At 26.8% G+C, this 21,853-nt stretch overlaps 1 protein-coding gene across 3 annotated transcripts in view; it reads right to left on the bottom strand.

The window, feature by feature from the left end:
- LOC101238714 (universal stress protein Slr1101) overlaps positions 1 to 21,853 on the bottom strand; it is a 49,972-nt gene that overhangs the window by 11,004 nt on the left and 17,115 nt on the right. For 2 of the 3 annotated variants that reach the window (XM_065789119.1, XM_065789118.1), the window contains exon 4: positions 14,741 to 14,809. The exons of the other annotated variant lie outside the window; for it this stretch is intronic. In XM_065789119.1, the coding sequence (XP_065645191.1) occupies positions 14,741 to 14,809 (69 nt within the window). The remainder of the gene's footprint in view (positions 1 to 14,740; positions 14,810 to 21,853) is intronic. 3 annotated transcript variants of the gene reach the window in all.

Genomic DNA, 21,853 nt, shown 5'->3' with positions numbered 1-21,853 from the left:
TGCATAAAAATATCTCTGCATGCTGTATATAATAGCTTTGATCATTAAGTTTGATTTTCAAAAGGATCGCTGCATTCAGTTAATCAAAAAGATGGCTGCATTCAGTTAATCAAAAGGATAGCTGCATTCAGTTAAATAAATAACCTATATAATTAAGAAGTAAATAATTTTGCGTATGCTGTTTCACACATTTCTTTATTAAGAAAAATTAAAAAATGCGTGGACTGTAAGACTTTGATTGTGACACTGTGATTATAGCACTTAGTTTTTAAATAATAAAATGATTTGCACAAATTTTTAATTTTTACTTAAGTTAATAGTGAAGCAATGAAATATAAACTTTAGTATATTAAAAGTATTAATATATACATATATAGAGAGAGATTTGCTAGCCGCCACTACTTATGCTGCCAATTTTATTACAAGCTAGTTACTGCAAGTTGTTTACTAAAAGCCATAATTAGCTGCTATTTTAATTAAAACCTCACTGCCGCTGAAAATATGGCTTAAATGGTTACTGTAACACCTATAGTTTTCTTTATTTTAATACTATGGTCATGTTAAGGTCATGGTCATGTTAAATTTACACTTAATTCTGTAACGATTTTCTTCATACTTTTGCACGCTCTTGTTTGGCTCAATTTGTAATTTGATAGTATTTGCTGCTGAAATTGAAAAATCATTTCTTTTTAGTGCACAAAATTGTCATTGATAAAAACTCTAGCAAAGAAAAAAATAACAATATTTTAAGAACTTGGCCAAAAGTAATATTTTTTATTACTTTCAACATACCACTTTAGTTTTGTGCCAATTTGTTGTTGCTGAACCTTGTAGAGAGAACCTCTCTCAATATATCTTAATAACATCCTGAAGGATGTTATTAAGATATATTGAGCAAACAGTATGGGGAGTTACGTCTGCATAATGTTCAAACATGGTGAAGACTTCTGGTGATGATGGTGCTGCAAAAATGATAAAGACTTCTAGACTGGTGGGTTGTGAAGAACCAAAACATTGCTTAACTTGTGTGCTGAATTTAGTATTAGTTTCTGATGGTCTAAACAAATGTCCTGAAGTCATAATATTGATTAAATAAAATGTCAAAATATTGTAATATGTTTGAGCTTAAAATCAAATTTTCTCATTAATAATATTTTGTGTACAAATGATGATGTAAACTTTTATAATAAATTAAGAAAAAATGCAAAAGTGAAAGAACTTGTTAACCTTGATGAACTAATCCCAACTTTTTCAAAACTTGACAGAAGTTGTGAGTGAGGGTAACTCGCCCTCTTCAACCATTAGACAAATAAAAATTGGATTGATTCTCAAATGCTGATGATTTACCTGTGATAAAAAAGCTAAAAAAAAGCTTGTAGCTCAAAAATAGAACAGCGCCTTAAACTTTCACAAATAGCCAAATTATCATGTCTGTTAGATCCAGCTGATAAGCCTATCTTTCCAAATAATGAAGTAATTAATATACTATTAGAAACTTTATCAAGTTTTACACAAGTTTAAATTCACAAGCAGCAGTTAACAATGTAAATTATAACAATGACAATAAACCATTGAAAGATGGTAAGTTAAAAATAAATAAAATATGATATAAATAAAATAAAAATTAGAAATTAAAAAAAAACTAATTAAACTAAGTTGCATGACATGTTTAATTATATTACTGTAATTCAATTTCTATACTATAGCTTGTTACGTATAATTTATATTAAAATGTTTGTATTGAATTATTTGCATGGTTGATTTATGTAAATCATGTTAAAGAAAATCCTTATCCAAAGAAATTACTGCTTCAAGAAATTAAAGCTGCGCTTCCAAATTACGATTAAAGCAGCCATCAAAGTTTAGCCAGAGAAGTAAATAATTATATTAATTGTCTACAAACAGAAAAAGAAGAAAAAGACCCTATAGATTTTTGGAAAAATAACCATAAAAGGTTTTCCCTAATGGAATGTTTGACAAGTAAATATTTTTGCATTCCATCAAGCCATGTAGCAGAAAAATGCTTGTATTCAACTGCTGGATTGATTGTCGATTCTCAAAGAAGTTTACAAGACCAAACTAATATGAACATGATTATTTATATACAAGATAACATTGGTTTATTGTAGAATAATTACGGTTGTGATATAAATGTAATAATTGCAATAGTTGCAAATGGTATTTTCTACTTTTTATATTACTGCGTTTAGTTGCTTTTGTAAATAGATGATAATAAAAATGAAATATAACATTTTATAAATAAATAAAAGTAACCCAAAATAAAAAATATATATATTTTTTTTATTTTTGTAACTTTTATTTATTATAAAATATATATATTTATATTAATAAGAAAACATCAAATAACATGAATTCTCTTAATACGAATAGTAATTTATTTTGAGAAATTTTCACTAGGTTATGGACACCAGCATCATCAGCTCTTAAAATATTACAAAATTTTTTTAACGTTAAAAAAAACAGTTTAATAAATTTTTTAACTGGTGTCAGCAGTTGAATGGCTTCTTTTTCCTTTATACAAGAATATAAAAGTCGGAGTCCAAAATTTTCTTTTGAAAAATTGCCCATTATCGAGATTTAGTCTGCCATTCGATGGGAAACATTGGTGCCTCTGTATTTCGAGTGCTTCACAAACTTTACAGTTGAATTTTTTTATTTCAACTTTAAGAGTTTTAGTTTTCTCCCAATTTATTTTTTCAGAGCAAAACTTGCTATGTGTGACAATTGCTAATTGATAATGTTTGCCATTGTTTAAACTTTTTTGGTGTTGTTGAGTTCTTGTTCTAATTTGTAACTTTGTTTCTCATACATATTTTTTTAAGCAATTGCATTCAATATTTTTTTGAGCAATTGCATTCTAAATATGTTCCAGGCTGGCTATTTTGGGGCAATCTAGATTTTTTTTTACATGTTAGTAATGTTCTTAAATTAGAATTTGATTTAAAAACTACTTTATATCTGACTTTTCTAAATATTTTCCTCAACTTTGGTGATAGTGAAGGTATCCAATCTTTAAAACAATCTTACAATCTTTGCAAACTCAATCTTTAAAACATATCCCTTATATGGATATTATCGCCACAACAGAGTCGTTTGCTTTAAAGCTAGAATATAACAACAAAATTGAAAATGCGCAGGATTTGAGAAAAAATGTTTTCAAAGAACTTAAAAAAAAATTAGCCAAAACTTAACAAGAGAGCAAAAAAAGCTCTAAAGGAAATTAAGGAAAACAAACTTGTCGATATATATCTGTTTGAAAAGGGTAATGGGTTTGTGAGAATTGAACACGAAAAAGCATTAGAGAGAATTCACAACCAAATTGGTCAAACAAAGGTTTTAAGGGAAGATCCTACTTCTAGTTATGCTATAAAAATTAAAACTATTCTCTCACAATATAATAAAAAACAAAGATTTTCAAAAACAGAATACGACAGTATATATCCAAGTGATCCAATCCCACCTCGTATGTATGGTCTAATTAAGGCTCACAAGCCTGAAAAAGCTTACCCTATGAGAGTAGTTATATCAACTATCGGCACACCTAATTATGAAATATCTAACTATTTAGTTAAAGCAATACAACCTTTCTTAAATAAAAATAAAACACGCTTGAAAAATTCTTTTGATTTTATTAGCAAAGCAAACTCATGGAATGTTGACGAAGACGAAGTCCAAGTTTCATTCGATGTAATAAACCTGTATCCATCAATTCCACTTAAAGAAGCTACTTTAATTCTTATAGATCAATTAAATAAAGATGATTCCTACAGATGTTCTACCAAGCTTACTATATCAGAAACAAACACTTATAGAGCTTTTTTTACATCGCTGCTATTTTTTGTGGAACAACGAGATCCATGAATTGAAGAATTCTGGTCCTATTGGTCTTTCATTCATGGTTGTATTGGCAGAATCTTTTTATACAATATCACGAAGAAAACGCTTTCAAAATTACAATGACATTAAATCCTCCTCTCGACTTAAAATCCTATCTAAGATACGTCGATGATAGCCATGCTAGATTTTCAAACATCCAAGAAGCAGAGAAATTCAAAATAATCTTAAATAAACAACACCCTGCAATACAATACACAATTGAGACAGAAAGCCATAACAAAACTCTGAATTGCCTAGATATAACATAAATAAATAACAGTAAAGGTAAGTATGAGTTTAAAGTCTACAGAAAAGAAGCCATTACAAATATTCAAATAAAACCGCACTCAATTCATGACCACAAAATTTTATGCGCAATATTCAAAGGTTATGTTCACAGGGCATACTCCATATGCAGTGTTACACATTTAAAAAACGAGATAAACTTTCTTATTCAAGTTTTTAATAAAAATGGGTACACCAAAAAACCAACTAAAAAGTATTGCAAATCAAATTAGGAAAAAACGGTCTGTAAAGAACAATTAAAGTATCATTACCGTGGATACCTTCACTATCAACAAAGTTAAGGAAAATATTTAGAAAAGTTGGATATAGAGTAATTTTTAAATCAAATTCTAATTTAAGAACATTACTAACATGTAAAAACAAATCTAGATTGCCCCAAAATAGCCAGCCTGGAACATATTTAGTTGAATGCAATTGCTCAAAAAAATATGTAGGGGAAACAAAGTTACAAATTAGAACAAGAACTCAACAACACCAAAAAAGTTTAAAGGATAGCAAACATTAAACGATGGCAAACATCAATCAGCAATTGCCACACATAGCAAGTTTTGCTCTGAAAAAATAAATTGGGAGAAAACTAAAACTCTTAAAGTTGAAATAAAAAAATTCGATTGTAAAGTTTGTGAAGCACTCGAAATACAGAGGCACAAATGTTTCCCATCGAATGGTGGAATAAATCTCGATAATAGGCAATTTGTCAAAAGTAAATTTTGGACTCTGATTTTTATATTTTTGCGTAAAGGAAAAAGAAGCCATTCAACTGCTGACACCAGTTAAAAAATGTATTAAACTGTTTTTTTTAACATTAAAAAAATTTTGTAATATTTTAAGAGCTGATGATGCTGGTGTCCATAACCCAGTGAAAATTTCTCAAAATAAATTATTATTTGTATTAAAAGAATTCGTGTTGTTTGATGTTTTGTTATTAATATATATATATATATATATATATAGATATATATATATATATATATATATATATATATATATATATATATATATATATATATATATATATATATATATATATATATATGTATATATATATATATATATATATATATATATATATATATATATATATATATATATATAACAAAATAATAAATTTAAATATGTATAGATTAAAAAAGAAATAAAAAAATTTTTTTTAAATTATATATGATAAAAATAGTAGAAAAAAGTAAAAAAAAAAGTGTGTTACGAGAACCAAAAAAATCATGTCCCCGTAAACGCCGACTAAGAGTGTGTGTGTATGTATATATATAATATAATATAATATAAGGAAACAATATTTAACCTAGCTAAACTTGAATATGAGAAGGAGCTAAAAATATCAGGATACAAAAATCATGCTTTCAAGTTCACCATCAAGCAAAAACCAACCAAAAGAAATAGAAAACGAAATATCATATGGTTTAATCCTCCCTTTTTCTCCAAGAGTTAAAGGTAATTAACAAGAATGCAACTGCAGAAATAAGCTAGATTGCCTGATGAATGGAACATGTAGATTTACAAATGTAGTATACAAATGCATTGTCACTGCTAAAAAAGTGTACATCGGATTAACAAAAGGTGAGTGGAAAACAAGATATTACAACCACAAGTCGTCCTTCAAGAACAAAATATATCAAATACCAAAATATATCAAAAATAATCAAAAGGCAATGAACCTATCTATCTATGTTTGGGACTTAAAAAACAAACTTTACAAAACCCCCACTTTTGCCTGGTCTATTTTAAAATCTGTTCCCTCTTATTTAAACATTTCAAAAAAATGTCACCTTTGCCTAAATGAAAAACTTGAAACTATTTCTTATTTGAAACCTGATGAATGATCTGAATTTATATCAAAGTGCTATTATGAAAACAAATATTTACTGAAAAATTACATAGCTAGTAGGGTGGGGCAAAAGATAACAAATTTTCCAATTAGGGTCTGAGACAAATGAAAATCAGTGCTTTATATGAAAGTAATTATTACACAAAAAACTGATTTATAATATACATCATTGTTTTCTAGCAACTTAGTCTGCAAATTATGGCACTTTCGAGCCTATCTCGCATATAGGTTTTCACCTCTAATTCCACATCTTCGTAAGAAAATAAAGCAAGTAACCAACATGGCATGCATTACAAATATCAAGCATACTAATGTTAAGTATAAGTGTCTTACTTATAGTAGGAAATCAGCTTTAGTTTCTAAACTAGGCAAGTCTTTTCTCGATTTCTTCATTTGAATGATAACACCATGGCATGAATCGTGTCCATAAACTTTACCGCAGACCGCCGATACATCTTTGATATTTCTCTCAACATCTTGCGAATGGCATGGTAAATTAGGTAGAATAAATTTTGAATGACTAACAATTGTTTCTGACGTGACGTCATCCAGAAGTAAAGCAAAGATGGCCTTGTTCCAGTCGATCATGTCTAAGTATGGCCTGCACGTGCAGTTAATTTTGATCAAACTTTTGTCAAAATAACGAATTCTATCATCGGAATGTTCACTACGAGCATGCAGAATTTTTTCACAAGCGAATTTCCTGATATTTCCATCATCATCACCAACAGCTGCCACCAAGATGTTTTCCGGATGACAAAAGTAGTTGTTATTTTGCAATACTGGCGCAACAATCTCCTGATCAGGCTTGTCAAGTTTCTGGTAAAGCGACAACATGAAGAAGGAATTCTTGGTACCATCTTGGCATGTCGGATGAGATTTGATATAAAACCATGACGGTGCATAGAAATTCAGTATGAATGAAACAATATGTCGAAGATTATGGGAAGGACATTGTTCGCAAACATACAACCTCAAAAAACGGTTGGCTTTAGTTAGCCATCTGGCATGACTGACTGCACCAGGTTGAGCAGTTTTGTAATAGTCAATGTAATTGTTACTGGCGTTGTAACCACGTTGAATTAACAGACATTTTTTAAGCAGGTACACCTGATCTGTACTCAGGTCACTCATTACGGTCTCATCAATCTCAGCAACGCAACCTGATACAGGAAAGAAATCAATTATAGGTTTATGTTGAGGATCAAGTTCCATCACGCCTGCTAATTGTCCTTTGGAAGTTCTTGGACAAGTAGATTTCCCATCAATAACTTCTATCAGTTTTCTCAAAGGCAATTCATTTGTATGCAGCATACAAACTAACCATTGAAGTGGTCTTTGTAGATATTGTTCAATTTTTCGGATTATGCCATTACTTTTTCCTACATTAACATTGGCTCCATCGCAAACGAGTGCTCTTAAAGTTGTTTCTGATTTAGTAGTTCTAACAACCGATAAAATTTCTTTTGAGATGTTGTCAGATCTGGCTGATGCTGGAACAACATGTTCGACATGGGAATGTCGAACATTGAAAGTTTCGGTTTGGAAATGAAACCAAAGCATAATGTTCTTTTTTTAACTTACGTCGAGTCAATCCTACACGAGTAAGAGTAATATCAATCTTACCATCAAAACCAAGACAAACAATTTCTTGATTTTCCTCTGCATGACTCACAACTGACTTCTTCCGATATGCAGATCTTTGACGACAGGTCTTTCAAGGCAGAATCCACAATTAAGCAGGCATCACGATTGCTACTTTTAGAGCGATCAATAGCTTTACACAGTTCTGGATAATGATTTCTGAAACGTCTATAGAGCTAACACCAGTGTCTTGATTTTCTGAACTTTTTTCCATATCAACATTATCAAAATCTTGAAAAGTAGAACTGCATTAAACGGTTTTCAATTTCGTTTTCTCTAGGAACATTGCCGCTTACTTTTTTTTTCTTTTGACTTCTGCAGTTTACCTGTCACCACTGGACCAATATTTCCAATCACCATTTTTCTGGTAGTGTTTTGGTCAACCCAGAAATTCCACTCAATAAGAGGAATCTTTCTGTCGACTGGACATTTACAATCTGCTCTATTTGCAATTCCAGCACTAACGCACTTACATGGACAAATGTCAAACAAATTGCTGAAACTTGACAATATCTTTTGATATGTCTCAGAAGTTCGCTTTGCATCAGGATATTTTCGTAGATCATTCTCTTTGTCAATTAGCCGTTTCACCTTTTTCATTACACTATCGAACGCAATCGCAGGTATGCTAGCTGTGTTATAGATCTCAATCAAGTCTGTTGCAACAGTTCTCACAATGTCATTAACAGATTGACTGCTGTTTCTGGTAAAAACAATATGCACTGAAAATGTCTTCACATGTCAGTAGCATATTTTTTTTCAGTTCCTTTGAAAAACCGAACACTGAGTGTCGACTTGTACTTCTTGTGCTACAGCTAGCCATACCTAACTTGCTACTGCCAAGTTGCAAAACATAAATCTAAACTAACATTAACTATTACTACCTACAGGTTTCAATACATACAAGTCATTAATTAGCCATTCAGAATCACAAATAATACAAAACATAATATTGTACTAGGATAAATATTTTACAATATTTTGTTCAAAGTTGCGACCCCTAGACATGGTACTAAAAATTAAAAACAGCAATTTTCTTGATCAGTTGATGGGGGAGCATCAATTTACTATTGTCTGCATGAGGCAACCAAAGTTTGCCCCACCCTAATAGCTAGCTACAAACCTTATTAAATAACAACATTAACTAATAGTTTTTTAACTTTTTTTTTAACTTTTTTAAATTTTTTCTTAAAAATCTAATATTATTTATAAATTATGCATTCAACATAAATTATTTTACCTCATTTTAAGTTTTAAATATGTAAATACAAATTATTTTTTAACAGTCTAATTAAAATTAAATAACTTAAATTATAAATTTTTATTTATCAGTTTTATGAACTAATTACTAACAAACAACTTGCACCAACTAATTATTTACAAGTTTATGTTCAAAAACTAAATAAAAACAGTAATTTTCTAAACAAAATTTTGTAGCAAAATTAATTTTTCTGCTACTTGCCAGATGATTGTGGAAACACATGAAACTCTGAGTTGCAAAACTCTTTTATCTATATTGTTATAAACATTAGCTATAAGCTAATTCCTGGTACTGCGTGTAACAGTAACATTTTTATACACACAATGTTTTTTGGAAAACAACAAGAATTCAAACAAAACAGAAAAAAATACTGTTAAAATGATACTACATCTGATACATCTTCAGGAGAACTTGATTGAAAAATTTAAAATAGAAATGTTAATAAACTTCTGAGTTTTATTAATAAATTATCATCTCTATTTGATATTGTAGACTTAAGTGCTAAAGATTTCATTAGAAAACCTCTCGTGACATCATGATTAGAAAAGATACCTTTTATGACATCATGATTAGAAAAAATACCCCTCATGACATCATGATTAGAAAAGATACCTCTCATGACATCATGATTAGAAAAGAGAGCTCTGATGACATCTATAGTCAAATATCAGATTTAAATTTTCTCTTAGATTAGTGTCCATTGAAAAAATAACTTTAGGGTTCATTAGATATTATTACTATGAAAGTAAAAAGGAGAAAAAAATAATCAAAGAAAATAAAAGCAGAAACTAATATCTTGAAAAACAAGAAATCAAGAAAAGAAAAGAAAAAAAAGAAAGATTCAATGTACAGCCAAAATTTGATGATAAAGACAAAACTTTTGATAAAAAGAAAGTGCTATTACTAGACAGAAGAAAAAAATTGAAATTATTAAAACACTCTAAAAATTTTTTAATGGTTGATAGGTTGAATCTATCCAACAGAGAAAGATTTGGAATCATTTTAGCTGTAGCTGAAGCATTAGGTCACAATTTGGATGAAATAACTATAAATAATAAATACCTCAAAAAGCACAGCAAGCAGATCAGGCAATAAAATTCAACAGCAAATTTTAGATGACATTAAAGAACAATCAAAGCTGATATCCGAGGCAGAAGGTAAAGTAGTATGCTTTGTTATTGTAGTAACAGGAAAACAAAGGGTGCCTGAAAGAAAATTATTGTGTGTCCAAGATTCCTGATAGAACTGGGCAAAGTCAAGCAACAGCAAACATAGAGGCTGTAAAGACCAGGAAACTAGAAAAACACTTATGGCAATGATTTTCGACTCAACTCTATAAACTCAGGCTAGATAAATGTTTTTGTAAAGATGATTGAAGAACATTTAAATATAAAGTTGCTTTCGGTGTGCCTGCAGACACCATATATTATAAAGAGTCTTCTGTTCTAAAAGTTGTAGTGAAGAGTTCTAGAGAGAGAAGTCTGTTTACTTAATATAATCATCTCTTAATAATTTTTAAGGAGAAAGCTAATCTCCAAATTACATGCCTTTTAGACACCTTAAAAATGAAGTGTAACCTGAACTTTTATTAAGTTCAGATACCACTTTTAGAGAAAAATTAATTTCGTGGATGCAGTCTTTAAGATCAAACAAGCAGAAGTAATAATAATTTTGTTTGGTTTACTTAACCAGAAATGTCTAAAAACATAGATAAATAATATTTTAATAGAGATAAATAATATTTTGTTGTCAATATTATAGAAAGTTGCTAACTTGCTAATACCAAATTACTGAATGCAAAACAAATAAATGTACAGTGGCACAAGCCTGGGGCCTTCTATCATGCTAGATGGGTGTGTACAATTTTGTACAAATAATTTTTTTTCTTTTTCCTGAATTGGCGAAGTATGAAGAAATTTATGCAGAGAAATCATCATGTTTTTGTAAATTTACTATGCTATTTTATGAAAAAGGTGACTTATGCATACAAACACAATTGATGCATCTTATAATGACTTGGAATTCTACAAAAAAGTGCATATTTAGGTATCTGTTCGTGATAACTTTTTAAATATTTTTATTTTGAAACTATAGCCTTTCAAATAATTTTAATTTTGAATTTCTTAGTACTAAATCTTAGTTTAGTCCCAGTTAGCGTTAATACTTTCAATTTATACCAATCATTTATTTTCTTTTTTGTCATTAAAATTAATTTTTACAATAAATTTCAAAAATATAAATCAAGTAAGTCTTTCTTGTTTTAATTAAAAACTATAATTTTAAAAATTAAAAATTTTAGGTGGAAAATATCATGAGGAAAGTAGAGGGTGAGTGGTTGGTGTGCAGGTTTAGTGGGTGAAAATCTTGAGTTTGATCCCTGCCATGTCTCTGGTAGTACTGCGCTCAACTTGTTTCTCGAACTAAAGTAGCTTCCTCAACTGTAGCAGCCTTCATGGACTTGAAAAGGTGAATTAAAAAAGAAAGGAAAAAAAAAGCGTTTAAAGAAACTTTTATTTGGTTTTAGTGTACAAAACTATATATAAAATTATTCAAAAAAATAAACAGTTTTGTTTCGTAATTAAGGCCTAGAGGCCAACTACATTCAAGAAGGCCCCTTAATTGTGGTTGCAGCCTCCTTTCAACCTTTTAATCTCTAAAACATAAACCTTGACAAATAAGACTGCTGCATGGAGACACAAGTTGAGCATGATACTATCTGGGAGATGGTGGAGAAACTTCTGTGTGTCTGTGTGTGTTAAGAAATACCTCTGACTATTATCAGGTTTGGTCGTGAAGCAGGTGTAATCACACTCTACTCCTGACCACCCAAATAATATAGAGTTGCAACAACTTGGCCACAGCTTTTAAGATGTTTTGAAAACATTCAAATTTTTTTTATGTTTCCATGTATGTACAATTAATTAAGTTTCAACACACTATAAAAATTAAATTTGTAATTAGTTATACATTAAATCAAAAGAAGCGTATTTTCATAGAGATTTTAAAAATGTTATTCATTTGTAATAAAAATAAGTATTTTGTGTATTTTTGGTGAATAACATTCTGTTGACTTTTTTTTAAGAGTCTTTAGCATTTTTTACATAATTTTTTTGTCAATAAATTTTAAGGAAAACTATTTATGTTTTCTAAAATCTCTATGAAAATACGCTTCTTTTGAGACCCAGGTTGACATACTTTTGAATAACTTTTTTTTCGACAATATTAGGGACTTTACCCTAAATACTTAAGATTTGAACCTAAATATCTTTACAACTTGACCTGATGGTAAAAAAAGAGTTACATATTTGGAATCAAAATGAGAAATGCTATACAAAAAATAAATTGTTTGCTCGGCACCAGAAAAAAATTTTTTTATTAAATTTATCAATTTACTTGTCAGTGCTGTGACCTTGTTGAAGGGTTAAAAAAAGAGTTTCCTAAATAGTTTTTAAAAAATACCTCCTTAATAGTGACCACAAAGGGTAAAATATTATTATATATTTAAAATTTTTATTTTGTTAGAGAAGGATTAGATTTAAACAAAGAGTTTTTTAGAAAAGCAAATGTCATAAGTTAGTGTTGGTACTCATATTATGGTTATTTGTCTAATATTATTTAATAAATGAGGTAAAGTGAACTAGCAACTGCTATTATTGAAATGTTTTTTTATTAAAATAATTTATTAATAGGGAATATAATTTAAACTCTTTAACAGTAAAAGTTCAAAATTTTAAAACAGTTAGATTTTATATTTTTCAAAAAATATTCATTCCATACTAAAAACAGGAAAACATTCTTTGATGCTGCAAGAAAACAAATTAAAACATCTGCATTTGAGGGTACTTTGCAAACTTAAAAAGGAAACAATTCAAAACTTCAGCATTTAAGGGTACTTTGCAAACTTAGATAAAATCATTTTAAAATGGTTGATCATTGGTATCAGAAATGTGAATGTTTCAATCCTTAAGGCTAGTTGTAAATGATGGAATTTTAGATAAATACCAAGCTAGCATCTTGTTTGATGCTAATAATAACTTTAAAGATATCATACACCAGCTAGAAAAGCTTGCTGATCATATCTCAAAATTCTTCCCTGAAGAAACAATAGCAACAGATGCATGGACAATATTATCAACACTACTGAGATAAAAATATATGATAAAGTGATTATCTGATACTTTAGGGAAAGCAAAAGTTGGACATGATTAAGATTAATTATTTTATAGAATGATGAATGTTAAGCCTTAGAGATATGCCAAGCCTCAGAGGTACTATGAACCTGTATAAACTGAATAAACTCAATTCTATAAAAAGAACCACAAGAAAAACTTAAACAAACTGATTTTTTTTGAAACTTTTTTTCACACTTGTTTTTGTATGATACTGTATGCCTTGCATCAACCAAGTTTAACTTAACAAAACCTTTCTTAAGTTAAGTAATTAATTTATATAAGCAATAAATTATTTTAAGTAAAAATTTATATTAGTAATAAATAAGCTATTATAAATATAAGTAATTAACTTTGATATATGTTATACAGAAAATCCTTAAACTAGACTAATCAACAATTATAAATCTAGAACGCTCGCAAAAAATGTTTATCATAAAAGAAACAAAATTATAATAAACAATAAACAATATAGTCAGGAAATCGAAAAACAAAACTACCATGGCTTGTCATAGATTTTTAATATGAATTATCTTAACTAATCAAATATGGAAACAAGTAAACAACTATAATATCTGAAGTTATTTTGAAAAACAAATAAAATGTGATAGTGGAAAAACACAGTTCATATTTCATAACAAATATTATTGTCAAAAATACATAAACATTTTACAAAAGAAGTAAAAAGATAAAAAAAAGTCTTTGATATTTACTAAAAAGTTAAAACATTTTAATTAACTAAACTAATAAAAACCTTTGTGTGATATTTATTACACCATATAAGCATTTTAGTTATACTACACACATGCTAAAAACCTGTGTTTTTTAATATAAGTTATATTAGTAATACATAAGTTATATTAGTAATAAATATGTTATATTAGTAATAAATAATTTATATTGGTAATGAATAAGATATTAAAGTTAAAATAAATATAATATGTGATTTCTAACTTTTACCTAAAATTATATAATGAAAAAATATATAAAATAAAAATTATAATTATAGAACTTATTATATGCAATTAATTAACTTACTTTTTATAAAATAAAATTAGTTAAACATTTGACTTTGATTTAAATTTGCACTTTTAAAGTTTCTGAAATGTTTTTATTATTTAAACATTTTGAACTATTATTTAACTATTGTTATTTAAAAGTAAAAATAGTTGGTATAATTTATTACTGTTATCGCCACGATTATTTGGTGAAAATAGCAGCATTTTAATGCTAATCAGGGTTTGTTTACTTTAAAATCAAATTTAACATTGAAATCAGTTTTGAACTTAATTGTATAATTTAATTTAACAATAATCTCTTTGATTGCTACATAAAGTGGAATAATTTTTCAATTTAATACTAAATTTACCCGGGTTAAAACATTTAAAGCTTTTAAGGAAATAGAAGTACATAAGGTACTTCAACTAATGAAGAAACAAAAAATGATATCTTTGAAAAAATATATATATAAATCCGTAATGTATTAAAATATAAAATGATATGTATAAAAATAAGTAAATAAAATATGTAGATATATGTATTGATTCTTGCAAACTATAGAGAAAAATGAAACTTATAGATTTATGCTAAAGAACACTTGTGAGAAATTAAGAAATGTACCCGATAGAAAAAAGTCACTTCCAAAAGGGTTCACACGACTCTCAACATATGAGCCATCGCTTCGAATCACTAAAAAAAAGGTTTGTAAAATTTTTACTTTGTTTAAGTAGCAAAGAGAAATAAGGGCAGCCAAGAGAAGCAAGTGAAGCGTACTGTCTTACATCTCAAAGTCAATTTTTGATCATGGGCAGTTCCACTACAATTGCTAGACCGGCTGACCTTATTTTAGGGTGATAAATCATTGCATAACATTGTGTTTAGCACACTTAAATTGACCATTCCAAAGCACCCAAAACTGATTGTATCCTGTGCCCTAATAATCTTAGTTGCAGCAATGATTTTTATTTTAAACTTTTTTTATTTTTTACTGTTTCCACCTACCCATGGCCAAAGGGCCATCACAGTCAAAGTGGCTAATTTTTTTTTATTTAAAAATTCCTGTTTGAAATTCTCAATTTTTTAATTCCGAAACACAAGTCTTGACAAACATAAATACTTTAGAATTGTTATGTGCAAACAATTTTAAAATTGCAAAAATACAAACAAATAAAAACTTAAATGACTGAAACAACATATGACTAATAAATAAAGCCCATATAGCATTTAGTTGTGACAAGTTGTGTTTATTTACAAAATAAAAATAGAAATTAGAATTAGTTCATTAAAATTACCAAAAACAATATTTATGGAGATGTTTACTTTAATATATTTTTTGTTTGTATTGTTTAACTTCTCTGTTTAAGTTAATTAACTTCTCTGTTTTCAGCCTAATATTAGGTTTACAATTTTAATTTTTTTATTATTTTACTTTTTGTAATAAAAATATTTGATTTGATTCATGCATGTGCTTTCATTGAACAAACAAATAAATTTATGCACAAGTTTATTTAACCTTTTTTAATTTGTTTTGATTATAAAAAAAGATTTGCACTGCATTTCAGTTTATAAATTTATGTTTGAGTTTATGCTAAGCTATGCTTATTATACTGGATCGTTGTAACAAAATGTTTTCAAACTTTAAATAAAACTTTTCTTAAAAAACTACTTTTATTTTAAAAAATACATACACTGTATATTATTTTCAATGGCAATAAGCAAATCAAATTTATTATTTATTTTTTTTTTGTATTTATTTTCACTAAACCCAAAAAAAACTGTCAATTTTTAGATTTATTAGAGCAATTTGTTTTTAAAAATTTCTGGATAATTTTTAAATTTTTTATAGCAATAAAAATGCGCACAACCGGTATAGATAAAAAACCTTCCATTATTTGTAATAACATTGGTATAAAGTTAATATGTAAATTCCTATTTGCGCCGATTGTTTGAAAATGCCCTTAAAAACTCAAAAAAAGTAAAAATGTTAAACTTTAAAAGAGTTTTTAGATTAAATTTTTAAATTTAAACCTTATATATTCAGCATATTATTTGATGTTTTTATACTTATAATAAAAACGTATTTATTAATAATTAGTTTCAATATATGACAATAATAATAATAATAATGGATACTTTTATATTTTTTGTTGACAATATTAATATTGAATATTTATACATTAATATTAATATTGAATATTTATACATTTGTTAGTTGTTGTTTTTTTTGCAAATTTGATTGTTATATTTAAAAAATGAACTCTTTTTTTAACTAAAATAAGAAAAAATGCAAAACTTAATATGTCACTTACAAGAGTGCTTTTTTTTATTGACATCAACAATAAATGAAATGGTCAGACCAGATTATTCATTTAAAAGAAAAAATCTAAAAGTTGGAAATTTCCATGTTTATTAACAACTTAATAAAAAATAACAATAAACTTATATTAAAATATTAGTAATTTAATCAAATTGTTTTTTGTTTTAAGGGTAAATTTTTTATTTTAAGAAAGTTTTTTTCTTAGAAAAGTTTATAGCTAATTGTACTTTCTTGGAAATTTTAATTAAATATAAATTTAATTATTAATATAACTTATAATATTATTTATATTTAGAAATTTTAATTAAATATAAACTTAGTTTTTAAGGCTTTTTTAAGATATGAACATAACATTTTTTAACACTTGGCACAAAATGCAACAAACACTTTGTGTAAGTTTTCTGAACTTTTTTTTTCATTCTTGACTTTGTGAGTAAATATTTTAAAGATTTTTTATTTTAACTTTGCATTAAGCGATTAAATTCTTTAAAGGAAAAATTATACAAAATTTGAAAACTATTTTTCTATAACAAATTTTTACAATTAAAGGTTTTTAGATAAGCTGAATAACCATTTCAAATTTTATTCAACTTGAGAACCTAATGTTTCATACAAATCATTAAATAATGTTTTGGATTTATTAATTAAGTGAGGCAAATTGCGATATCTGGAAATGCTTCTGGTCTTTAAATTTTTAGTTTTTTAAAAACCCTAAAACTCTGTTTTGATCACCTAACTCAATAGCTATTTTTCAATAAATATTTCTATTGATCTTGAATTATGATATAAAATCTTGTTGTAAAAACCATATTATTACTATAATTTTTATTATTATTAAAAATTATGATTTAAACTTTAATATTTTAATTTATTTTATAAATTATCAGATAAAACTACAAAATGAAAGCACTATAAAGTACAATATTATTATTAAAAAACACTAATCACAACAGTCTAATGGAACTTTGCAGTGATATATAAATATTTTATATAAAAGAAATTGTTAAAAAAGATACAAAATACTTTTATATCTTATTTAAATCTTATTCAATATTTTTTATAACTCATAGCTTATAACTCTTTTGCAGATATGTATACAAAATTAAAGGCAGGAGTTTAAAAATATATAAAAAACTAAGTTAAACTTTTTATAATAATTTTAAAGCAAAACAAAAAAACTCTAATGAATTATTTTAAAATAAATCTTTTTTCATTATTACTCTAATTAGGTTCTAATTTAAAACATTTAAATTTTTAAATAAATAATTCTCTAAACTTTCCTCCTAAACAAAAATTAATATTAATGTTTAATACGATGCGCAAATAGCTTTGTTTTTTATTGGTTGATTTTTAAATTAGCGCACAAATTTTTCGGACTTTTAGTAATAATTATTTTTTTCTTGTAATTTTTTTTTATTTATAACCCTTAAATTACCTGGTGCTTAAAAAAACAACAATTAAAAATATGTAAGTTTTGACTGTTATTATTTTGGCAGCAGTAAATTTATTGTTTTGTTTTTTCATTAATTTTTGCAATATGATAAATTGACCGTTTCATTAAAACAGTGTTTACAGTTTTTAATAATTTATGAATTTAATGACCAGAAAAAATTCCATATATTGCAAATTCGCGATCACTTAATTCAAGCCATGTCATTATGTTTTAAGTTGAACCTAGATGAAGGAAAGCAATTTAACAATAAAGGAAATGAAATACCTACGAAAAAGACGAATACACTGAAATTTCAAACTTTCTAAACCCTGTTGACTGCAATGAAGTTTTTAAAAAAAATTCTACATCATTATATGTGCATCACAATGTTATTATAGAATATTCAATTATTTATGAAACAGTGTGCAAATTATTTCTTCTGAAACACAAATATAGAATAAAAACAAACACATGGATGACTAAGGAACTAAAGTAATTATCAAAAGCAATAAGTTTTCCGCAGCAAAATAATTTGTAAGGTAATAATGAATAAAGTATGAAAAGATTTTAAACAAGATAAAATGCTTATGAAACAACTCTAGTAATAAATTCTAAAAACAATGCAAAAATCATTTACAGTTAAATAATCTTTAATTTATTTAATAAAAATATTTTGTTTATTAGAAAGCAACTTTAACCAATACAAAATGAAATGTGACAAACTTATTTTGAATCTTGACTGATTCTTATTCATATAAAACCATTAGTGAGAGATAAACAAAATGAATTGATTTAAAAGGATCCCAAAGTGCTGAGACAAGTAGTGTTTATTTTAAAGAGAATGATAAAAAATGTTTAGGCAGAATTTTTTTAAGTAAAACAAAATAATAAATGTATACCAACAAAAACAAACTTTATTGTCTTACTCGAAGCTTGTCATCTCCAAAGTAGCGATTCTCTCGGAACCTTTAAAATATACGCCGCAATCTACAGACTTTATAATTTATTCAAGCGCATTTAATTCCAAAGAGTTTTAGTAAATGACGTCATTGTATAATTTCAATAAGAAATCTTGAAAAAAAATTTTTGTTAGCAAATTATAGGGTTTTTTTTCCATTATAGATTATTAAAGAATTTGTTTACTTACTTATCATTATATAAAAGTTTTTTTTTAATCATAAATTACTATAGAATTTTTTTAGTTATTTCAAATTATTATTTTTTTGTTATTTTTACGAAGTTCGCATTAAAAATAATAATAAAATATTTCAGACATTTTAAGCTTGTTTAATGCTGTAAATTAATTGTGTGTTATATTTATTGCTAATAAATTATTATCATCCGTAAAAGGTTCTGTTAAAAAAATTATTATGTATTTTTTAACCTTATAAAAATTTAATTAACAGCATTTAGGAATTGTTCATAAAGTACGTACGCTTGGGTGGGGAAGATGGGTCTGCAAAGAGCGTATATGAGAAGGAGGCCAGGGGGTCAATTATAAAAATACCGAGACACTAATGTAAAAAAAATTTCATAAAACATTGGGTAGGTAGGTTAACAGCGTAAATAGTTTTAGGGAGACAGAGGGTGCTCAAAAAAACGGTAGCAAAATGTGGAATAGAGGGGGGGGGGGAGAATGGTTGAAATTCAGGCGTACGTACATTATGTACAACCCCATAATTTGCTAAACTTTTCATCAAGTTATATATATTCTCAAAATACTTATTTAATCAAGCGAGATAAATTTAATAAAATTTGTTCTATAAAACGTGTATTACTCATTTTATTTTATTTTTAAAGTTAAATAATTACTGTTAAAGATTGCAAAAAAAGTGTAGTATTACCAAGTCAATTTTGAAATTGAAATTGTTTAAAGAAAAACCTTTCATTGTCAATTTTGCCAGTTGTTAGATAAGAGAAATGTAAAATACTTGCCAAATACGACATAAATTAGGAAATATTAAACATAATGTTTTTTAACACGCGCCTAAACACAATAACAATCTTAACCGCCATCTGTCTTGAATTATTGCCTTAAAACATTATTTATTGCTTTAATTAATAAAAAGCTGTCTGTTTTATGCTCTGTTATGCATTGATGATCTTTAAAAAAAAAATTTTTTTAACATAATGTAAAAAAAAGTTAATGTTTGTTATTATTACTATTATTAATACTGTGCACATCAGTTTATATTTTAATGAATGTTACTTAATTTGTAATAACTGCGGTGATATTTATTTCCTTTATTTCAACGCAACAAATATATTCTTTTTCAAGTGGCATAGTTTTACAATATCCATATTTACACGATTATTCAGCGCCAACACTTAAACGGCTTAACTTTGACATTTTACCAATATCAAAATTCAAATTTTCAATGCTGATACGATTGTTAACTATTTCGTTTCTTTTATCCATACAGGTTTTTTTTGTCTTTTTTAAGAGGTTTGAATCGGTATGGAGTTGCTGACATTTTAATCGTTTAGTTATCAAAATCCAAATTCAAAATACAAAATTACTTTAATATTTATATGCAAATCATCAAAATTTATCAATTTTCACTAAATTGACATACTTAATAATATTTTCTAACTATAAATTAAAGAATTCGGAAATCTTTAATAAATGATGTCATTTACCAAAATTATTTATTATTTAAAAATTCAAAAGTTTTTTAAATGTCATTTCAATAGGAGAACAAAAACATCATAGCAATAAACGGCTCAGATAAACTAAAAAAAAGTTCGCATTATTTACAGAAAAAGAAAAAAAGATTCAGAATATATAATAAGGTGATCAATGACTTTTTTATATATTTATTTTATTTAAGAGTGTAATATAAAAATCTTAATTTTATTTGGTTCTCCCACTCAATAAAAAAAATATTCTTATGTTTAGCTTACTATAAAATTTATAGGAAACTCATACAATTGATAATAAACGCTATTTTAAAAAACAAATAAAACAATAACAAATAATATTGATTCAAAAAAAAAATTCTACAATGATGTCATTTACTAAAACTCTTTGGAATTAAACGCGTCTGAATAAATTATAAAGTCTGTAGATTGCGGCATATATTTTAAAGACTCCGAGAGAATTGCTACTGTGGAGACGGCGAGCTTCAATAAAACAACAAAGTTTGTTTTTGTTGGTATACATTTATTATTTTGTTTTACTTAAAAAAATTCTGCCTAAACATTTTTTTTTATCATTCTCTTTAAAATAAACACAACTTGTCTCGGCACTTTAATAAGGATTGCTCAAAAAAAACTTGGTGGAAGAACTGACTAAAGTTGTTGTCAGAAAAGAGGATTTATGCATATGAGCATAAGATGCCCACATGAGCTTTTTGATAAGATAGGCATGAGCCTTTTTGACAAGATGGACATGAGCCTTTTTGAATAAAAATAACAATCACAATATTTCAAATGGAACCTGTTGTTGATGATTTATTCCTTACATTTTAAGGCAATATTTTAGTAACAAATAATTTATAGAAATTTTAGAAACAAACAATTTGTTCTAGTTATTATAGAGTATTATATAACTTTTTTTATTTTAACAAGATTCTTATAAAACAAAATAAAATTTATATCGACAGGATTCAAATGAAACAATACTACTGATATTGTATATTGAGTTTTTCAACTGTCTTGGTTAACCTCTAGTTCACCTGTAAGTCACTATGTATTTAAGTATGTTTATATTCTGTTTGAACGTATGGCATGATCTTCAGTCGCCCATAAGTTGCTGCTTGTTTACTAGATTATTAGTTTTATTAACTTAAATAGTTACTAAAAATATTTTTGTTTAAAGGTAAAAATAATAAATAACTAGATCTTTAGTCGCCCATAAGTTGCTGCCTGTTTATTAGATTATTAGTTTTATTAACTTAAATAATTACTAAAAATATTTTTGTTTAAAGGTAAAAATAATAAATAACTAGAATCTGAGTAAAACTTTAAACGATTAGTAAGAATC

The sequence above is a fragment of the Hydra vulgaris genome, chromosome 01 (genome assembly GCF_038396675.1).
Source record: "Hydra vulgaris chromosome 01, alternate assembly HydraT2T_AEP".
NCBI lineage: Eukaryota > Metazoa > Cnidaria > Hydrozoa > Anthoathecata > Hydridae > Hydra > Hydra vulgaris.
This window is presented reverse-complemented; position numbering and strand designations above follow the sequence as displayed.